Below are 8,835 nucleotides of genomic sequence, written 5' to 3' on the forward strand. Positions count from 1 at the left end.
TTTTAGTTTCAACGTTTGGAGTAAGTATGTACAGGTTATTTGCAGCTCCAACTCTTGAGCACGCCACATAAAGCATGGGTTTCCCGCAGTTTTAAGTGACTGTCCTTGCGCTTTATTAATGGTCATTGCGAAGCTAAGATTGACTGAGGCAGAAAAATATTGGTTGTATAGGTGTATGTAGGTTGCAGGATTCACGGCACCTTTCCAGGGGCAACTATAAATTATTACAGTGCAAGGTCAGGGGTTTCGGTCTTGCGGTCACCGGTTATTGGCCCCGTGGTCAAAAACTACGAATGTTAGAAATCTCAAGACGACCCTATAACCTTATGGCAGGGGCCACAATGCCACAGGCCAAATTTCGTGGGAATCGGACAATTATCTTGGGCGTGCATAGAAGGTAACAAACCAATATATATACATACAAACATCAGATTTTATTTATATAGATAGATAGAAGACAAACCAATATATATACATACAAACATCAGATTTTATTTATATAGATTTTCCTCATATAAAAATTTATGAATAAAATTTAATGTATGTCAACAAAACATTTACCAAAAGCCAACCACCAACAAGGAATGTAGCTTAAGCAACTTGTTCTCATAATAAAAATTATTTAATTATGTAATTACCATTATATTACAAAAATCAATTAATATAATTTACATGTGTAAAGAATAATTAAGAAAATCTATATTTCTTGAATATAAAACGCTAAAAGTGTAAAGAATCCTTATATACATCATTTAAAGCAAATTACAATCTTACTGCGTTTGATTTTGAACAAGCAATTATTCATGCCACATTCTATCCCTCATGATTAATACAAAAATTAAAATATATGAAAGTATGAAAGATAGTGTAATATCTTCAAAAAAATTTAACCCCACAGTGGTTTGACAAAAAAAACATTGTTAAAAGGCTTCGCATTATACTCAATATATTCCAAAAAGCCATTTATTTTATGGCAGACTTTTAAAAGATTTAGAACATCAGCTTCAGCTTGGTGAGGGGATTCCATATCAGCACCAACAACAGTTTTATACACATCACTAAGCCCAAAACCTTTCATATTTCCAGCAAAGAATTCAGGCTTTCCAAAGTTAAAAATTCTTCTTTTTTTAGGGGACAGAAAAAGTTGTTTTTTCACTTTTTGCGGTGTTTTAGGTGGTATCAATGGATATGGGGTTATTCTGTTTTGTTTTAAAGGGGTACTTGGTAAAGCAAAATTAGCAGCCAAGGCATTTTCAATAATATTAAAACAGTTTTCTTGCGTCTGTTGTCCAAATCCATCAATTTCCTTGACAGGATGCTGTTGAGTGCCAATACCCAATATATCATCATCTATACATTCGTCAATGTATCTTATTTCAAATGTTTTCCCAATAAGATTTTTTGCCGCAGTAAGAGTGTCCATACAATAAACATTGTCAGGAAGAGTTACTTGATGGGCATATAGCTCTGACTTAAGAAGACGAAAGTCAAAGTTTGACCCATTATGTGCCAATAGACAAATGGGTGACTCCAGATGGCCTAAAAACGTTTTTAACAAGGTGCCAGTTGTTTGTGAAAATGTCTGTTGACATTCAAGATTGCCATTATAAAGATCTTTAAAAAAAAACAATATAATATAAAAATGTATGCTAATTTAGTCATGATTTAACTAATATTTACCAGTCATTTCAAGAGCAGTTGGTGAAACGACACATTTGGGTTGAATGCACATAGTCAATTTATTCAAAACACGGGGTGGTCTGATCTTCTCATTAAATCGATCAACGTGAATTGCCACAAAAGACATTTCTGTAATTTGCACATTTTTGGCAAAATCCTCAGGTGTGGCACTTGTTGATTCCAAGTCCATAAACACTAAAGTTTTAAATTGAATACTTTTCTCCGAAGACATCTTGATTTCAGCCGCGGCTCGGTGTCCTTCTAACAAACGTTTCTATAGCTGCAGCACTCTTTATATACTAAAACCACAAATGCAACCGCAATTAAAAGATAATAGCTCCCCCGTTACTTCCACGATCATGTTAATATATAAATTATTTCGGAGGATATTTTGATAGACAAATATTTGTGTTCAATTTCCGTAAATTGTTTTTAATAAAATAAAATAAAAAATACAATACTCTTCTTTTAGTTTTGGGGAATACGTAATTACGTAATTTATTACGTATTAGTTCCCCATTAGTTCCCAAGCTAGCAGACGATTCACCGGATATAAGAGAAAGAGACATCTATGAGGGAATTTATCAAGAATATTTTATATCGATTTTCATTTCCCAGAAAATTACCTCATGAAATTAGGCTTAACTGTAACTGTACTAAGAAGAGTTTTTAATCATTTTTATTTTAAATATTGAAGTAAATTTAAGTCAGTTTTGTTTAAATCCCAGATTTCGCTTTGCGTACGTATTTTTATATTATTTTAATGGCGATTTTATAAAAAAACATAAGAATGAAAATAATAAAAATTTGGAGGCGTAGTTTTAGGCCTAACCCTAAAAAGGAAAATTAGTCCGACATAATTTTTACAAGAGCCGTACGATTGTCAAATTCAAAAACTTTCGCAATAATGTTTTTTTAATTAAAAATATATTAACAGTAGTTTAATCATTCACTAGTAACAAAAATTATAAAAACCAACTTTATAATAATTAAAAATAAGAACATCTAAATTTTTCAATAAGGTGACAAGGCATTTAAAATCAAGGCATAAACGTTGATATCAATAAACGCTAACGAAATAACATTATGTATACATAACAAAGGAGATTTATGGTATATGTAAAAGAGTAATGTTGATTTCCTTATTTATAGAGTCACTCAGTCTTTCCCAAGAATTTGACAGTGAAATCTTACGTAACTTGGTCAGTGCTTCTTTTTTAAATAACAGCTTAAGAAATTAAACTTTTGATTTGGTAACTAAACTTTTATTTTGTTTAGAAATTCCCAAATAAATCTCCAAAATGGCAGCTGGGCCATATAATTACTCATACATTTTCAAATATATTATCATCGGAGACATGGGAGTTGGAAAATCTTGTCTTTTACATCAATTTACAGAAAAGAAATGTACATATTGATTATTACACCTGTAATATTACTAAACTAATGTTGAATTATTTGGGTCAGTTATGGCTGATTGTCCCCACACAATTGGAGTAGAATTTGGAACACGGATAATTGAAGTATGCGGCCAGAAAATTAAGTTACAAATTTGGGATACAGCGGGTCAAGAGAGATTTAGAGCAGTTACTAGAAGTTATTATCGAGGAGCTGCCGGAGCTCTTATGGTTTATGATATTACTAGGTAAAATATTTGACTTAAAATGTTAAAATTATAGTTATTAGTTACTAATGATGGAAAATTATTTGTATTGAAGGAGGAGCACTTATAACCACCTAAGCAGTTGGTTAACAGATGCTAGAAATTTGACTAATCCTAATACGGTAATTTTTCTAATTGGAAACAAATGCGACTTAGATGCCCAAAGAGATGTAACGTACGAAGAAGCTAAACAGTTTGCGGAAGAAAATGGTACAATGACATTATCCCAAAAGTAATTACTATCTCTTAAAAATTAATCTTGATTTCAGGGTTAATGTTCGTTGAAGCGAGCGCCAAAACGTAAGTTAATAAATTTAATTTAGAGATATTGCAGGTTAAAATATAAATATTTGCTGGCTTTTACAGCGGAGAGAATGTAGAAGAAGCATTCCTTGAAACTGCAAAAAAGATATATCAAAATATTCAAGATGGAAGGTAGTTAACTTTCATTACCATGTTCAAAAAGTTGACAATTACGTATTATTGCATAAAATAAAATTTCAAACTTCTTTTTGTATTATTATGATCAGCTTGGACCTAAACGCAGCTGAATCTGGAGTCCAGCACAAGCCATCAGCACCGCGCAATGCCTTGAGCAATGACCAACAACCAAACAAAGAGAGTTGCTCTTGCTAGCCTAGAGCTAGAACTAGCTGTAAGCTTATTTGCAGCTTGATAAAAAAATCCATTTCAGTAAAAGGGTTGAAGGTATGTCATTGGTCAAGTGTGGTATTTTACTCCTCCCCAATTCCTTGTTTATTTATCCCATTCTTTATCAGGATGTGCAATTATTATTAACAAACGTTATTTTCAATACCAAATATTTCATTTCTGATGTATTAAATTTTTGAGTATTAATATTAAAATAATTGAAATTGAATGTGTGTGTGTCTGGTTTTGTTTTATGACAATTCTGCATCCCTATTGTATTGTTAATTTGTAATTGCACATGCCTAAATTCTATGAACTCAACTGTGCCAGAATTAAAGCTTAACCCAATCGGGATACCTTAAAAGGGAATTAGAAATTTTGATTGGTTAATTCTATGAACTCAACTGTGCCAGAATTAAAGCTTAACCCAATCCGGATACCTTAAAAGGGAACTAGAAATTTTTATTGGTTAATTATATTTATTGACTGACTCTCTGAATAATGCAGTTTCAAAAAGTTGAAGATATTTTATTTTTTGAGTACCATAGATACAGTCAAAAGTACTTTTGTTTTTATATTATTTGACCATTTAATTATAAAATTTTAAAGCCAAGTCCTAAAAAATGGCTTTTTGGATACTAAAAATTAAGTTTTCTACGAAGCTTTGATAAATTAAATGGGAAACTGTCTTAGAACAAATATACCAAAAGATAGATGTCCCTTGAAAATGATCATTTTTAATATTTAAGGCCAAATATTTATTAGGGGTGTGCGAGTATCAATTTTTGACTACCGAGTCGAGTTCGAGTTTTTATAAATTTTCTTATCGAGTTAGAGTTCGAGTTTCAAAAACCTAGCGAGTTTACGAGTTTTAAAATACCACCTTTTCTAAGCTTCGAGCCCTTAACGAGTCTTAAAATTCTTAACGAGTTTCTATTGAACCATTACATTTGGGAGTTTTAATATATTAAAAGAGTTAATTAGATAACTAAGATATAATATTCGTAAAAAAAAACAAAATTTGCATAATATTTATTACCACACAATGGTTCTAAGTAAATAAAACAACACAGCCAATGCTAGCTGTTTTAAACATCACATGACAATTTAAAATTCTAAATCTGTCACATGATCCAATGAAAATAAAGTAGCTGATAAAGTATGACGTCGAATGTTTTTTGTGAGCCCTAATTGGTGGAGAGCTATGATGTAATATTTTTGAAACTCATAAGAAGAACGAAAGCTGGGCGAGTTTTTCCATTCAGAGTACTCAAACTCGATTCGATTAATCGGTTTATACGAGTGCTCGCATAGTCCTGAAACTCGATAATACGAAAACTGCTTAACGGGTCTTTATCGAGTTTAACCTTGAACCAATTTTAAACTCGAAAGTTTGGCGAGTTTTGAGCCGAGTACTCGAGCTCAAACTCGATTCGAGTACTCGATTTAAGCGAGTGCTCCCACACCCCTAATATTTATCTAACTTGATTTTGCATTTCATAAACTTGAAATTCCTTGATTTTTTTTTGAGAACAAACTTATGAAGTCGGCTAAAGGCCTTAGACACAAAACACCAATGAAATGCCTTGATAAAGAACACTGTAAATTTGACCAATCTGGATTATATCAATATTATGAATTGTCTTTTGTGATTGGCCTATTCTTTCTTTCATTTTGGGGATATCTCATCAAAATAACCTGATTCTCATTAAAAAAATTCTTTCAGGAACCAATTATCTTTCTTTGTGATCCACAGAAAAACTTCATCTTGGAAAATATTTAAATTAAAACTAAAGAAAAATTAACATGATAATACAAATTTTTGGGACACTGAGCTTCCAAAACTTTTAGATTTCTGGTTATACACATACCATTTTTGTTCAAAGAGCTATTTCTTTATTAAGTCTGAGCTAACCATTGGGTATAATTATATTTTAATAAGGTTGAAACGTAACTATAGTTTTATTTTTTGGTGTTTCTTTGCACTTCTATAGTGCATTTTAATGAAGAAATGGGAGGGTACACCCACTTTACTTGTTCAAAAAATAAAAATATAGGCCAATAATTTATGAAATAGTATTTTATGAGCACGTACTCTCTCGTTCTTTCACTTAAGTTTATATTGTACATAATAAACTTCACGAACAAATAGGTTCAATTTTCTTATCAAATTAACTCTTATTCCAAAATCAACTCTTATATCTCCTTCCATGTTTTCATTTTAATTATGATAACGTAGAGAATAGGAAACGCATAGCCAAAAATTATTTACAACTTGGAAACATTTAGAGCACCTTTTATATTATAATTTTGGGATTAAAAATTTTGGATAATTGGAGAAACAGTTGGGGTTGACATAAAGATTAAAAATAACACCAATCTTGGCATTGCTGTAAATATATTAGTTGTTGTACTTTTTCAATAGTAAAAGAAATATTTGAAATACATTATTAAAAGTAAAATGCGCGAAGAATATAATTTAGTGTTTAGGTGTTATTTAATAAATGATGACTCGAATTAAACACCAATTTATAAAATCCAAATTCCAGAACTCTTGTGTAATGTAATTATTTAATTATGCGTACAGTACTGTAATGAAAGATTGTGATCATAAAATGTTTTGTTCTTTACGTATTTTCCTACTTTTTTCCCTTTTTGTATAGTTAAAAGGAAGCGAATTGTAAATATAGTACTACCATAATATCAAATGTATCATGAAAACCAAAAACGCATTAAAAATACCAATTTGGTATGATAATTTGATAATTTTTATCTTTCATTTACGCAACTTTTAACTATGTCTAGCCTGGAAAACCTTTTTTTTGTAACTTTGAAATTACGTTTTTTGTAAATTTAGCCAAAGTAATTGTAATCTTGTTTAAACTGTTAATATTATTGCGAGACTTATAAATTGGAAAACCTCATCCTGTATTATTGTGTATAGCCAGCCTAATTAAAGGTGCGACAATGATATTGTTGAAAATTGCTTTCCTTTAAAAAATAACACTTCGCTAATACATTATTTAGCTTGATGCTTTGCAATAGCTATATTATATACTTTAATTTCTTAACAATATATAAAACTGCAAGAAGTAGAAAAGGCCTACATTTTGGGAAAAACCTAACTATATTATCAGACAAAGTACTGTGTTTTTCAGCTAATAATAATAATAAGCTTTATTGGTCCTTTAGACAAAAGGGATACCCTGTTCAGTTTTCACTGTTTTACAGAGGGGTTCCTGAGTCATGAAATTAGTTAATTTACAAAACATAAATACAAAAATACACAAATTGTACTCCAAAATGACATAAAAATTTTATAGTTTTTTTAGTATTCAACTTTAAATTTAGATTTTCCAATTCTGGGGTTAATATTAAAAGATCATTCTGTAATTTAGTTATTACATTATCAACACAGTGAATTATAATCTGCATATTCAAATGGATTGGTACTAATTAGCTTTTTGTGTAAATTCTTAGTATAGATATTGAAAAGTAACGGTTCCAATTAGCTATATACCATGTGGGACCCCTGAGATAATTCCAAGTTCTTTTGGTTATACAGCATTTACATTGACAACTTAATGTTTTCTGTTTAGTAAATAAGATTCAAACCATTCTAGTACACTATTTGATACCTTACACTCCCTGATTTAGTTAATTAGCTTTGTGATTAACACATAGTCAAATGCGTTTGATAAATCTAGGAAAACAATTCCAACAATGTTGTTTGATCTAATTGATACATCAATTTTTCATGCAAATTAGTTATACATGTAATAGTTGAGTGTTTATAGGTATAAAGTTAGATTGGTTATTATAATAAAGCTTATAGTTTTTCTCCAGTTCAAGGGTGGTTCTTAACTTTTTTATATTTAATGGACAATTGCAAATGAAAGTAAAAATAAAATGCAATAAGCAAAACTTTTAGATATAAAAGAATTAAGTACTTCTTAATGTAAGGTTATAGTTCTTTACCAATCATTAATTCATCTGGTCTATGGAATTTAAAAGATAAATTTAGTTTAAATATTACCAAAAGTCAATATGACTTTTGATATTACACATCAATTTTTAGTAACAATAAAATACCTTTGCAATAATTAATCTAAAATAAAACTTACTCATAGACAAGGTTAGCTACGACAAATGTGATATAAAACCCACTTTTTCCTACATGCATGAATCATGGCAAATAACCCCTCGGTTATATATCGATTCATGAATGGTAATTAGCTCTGGCCAATTTGGCAGAAATTACCTAAGGAGCCATTAAAATAGGTTTACGTGTTCCTTCTACATGTATTAATTTCCTTTAAAGCCAGTCATTGCTAAACGTATTTTCGCTCAATAGTGCAAAGTGAAATAATCCATGGAGAACAAATTGTATTTTTGTAATTAAGATTTATCAATAAAAATTACTGCTTCGAATATCATTTTCAACCTTTAAATACAGTTTGGTCATAGGGTTCTTTCTCTTATTGGTAATAACTGGAATGGTCCTAAAAATTAAGACAGAATGAAAACTTGAATGAAAAAATCAAATTAAAAGGAAGTGTTGCAAATAGCGAAATTATCGTAGGAACCCAAGGAAAAACCAATACAGCTAAATTAATTTTATAAAAATTTAGTTAAAACCTGTATCACACATGATAATATATTAAATATCATTGAAATTTTTCAGATACAAGTATGTTTTAGAAAATATTTTTAGCTATTCTTTGAAAAGAAATGATGGCAAAGATAAAACCTTATCTTGCTTTCATATGAGATTTATCAGCATGTGTTTGGTATTACTCGAAGACTCTTCTTTAGTAATTCCAATGCTTTTCCTTAGTAAG

At 30.2% G+C, this 8,835-nt stretch overlaps 2 protein-coding genes across 2 annotated transcripts; one reads left to right on the top strand and one right to left on the bottom strand.

Annotated features, from left to right (window-relative positions):
* Positions 1 to 514: 514 nt before the first annotated feature.
* Positions 515 to 2,227, bottom strand: LOC149944165 (uncharacterized). Its single transcript, XM_090174415.1, has 2 exons — positions 1,681 to 2,227; positions 515 to 1,614 (listed from the first exon to the last, which is right to left on the bottom strand). Exons 1-2 carry the CDS (start codon positions 1,910 to 1,912, stop codon positions 887 to 889), a joined length of 960 nt encoding a protein of 319 aa, XP_090030541.1. The 5' UTR covers positions 1,913 to 2,227; the 3' UTR covers positions 515 to 886.
* Positions 2,228 to 2,237: 10 nt separating this feature from the next.
* Positions 2,238 to 6,760, top strand: Rab14 (RAS oncogene family member Rab14). Its single transcript, XM_090174416.1, has 9 exons — positions 2,238 to 2,420; positions 2,833 to 2,882; positions 2,959 to 3,087; positions 3,148 to 3,325; positions 3,399 to 3,553; positions 3,613 to 3,643; positions 3,710 to 3,778; positions 3,874 to 4,051; positions 5,721 to 6,760. Exons 3-8 carry the CDS (start codon positions 2,982 to 2,984, stop codon positions 3,977 to 3,979), a joined length of 645 nt encoding a protein of 214 aa, XP_090030542.1. The 5' UTR covers positions 2,238 to 2,420; positions 2,833 to 2,882; positions 2,959 to 2,981; the 3' UTR covers positions 3,980 to 4,051; positions 5,721 to 6,760.
* The last annotated feature ends 2,075 nt before the right edge of the window (positions 6,761 to 8,835 follow it).

This window comes from Leiobunum rupestre, chromosome 5 (genome assembly GCF_980474605.1).
Source record: "Leiobunum rupestre chromosome 5, qqLeiRupe1.1.hap1, whole genome shotgun sequence".
Taxonomy (NCBI): domain Eukaryota; kingdom Metazoa; phylum Arthropoda; class Arachnida; order Opiliones; family Sclerosomatidae; genus Leiobunum; species Leiobunum rupestre.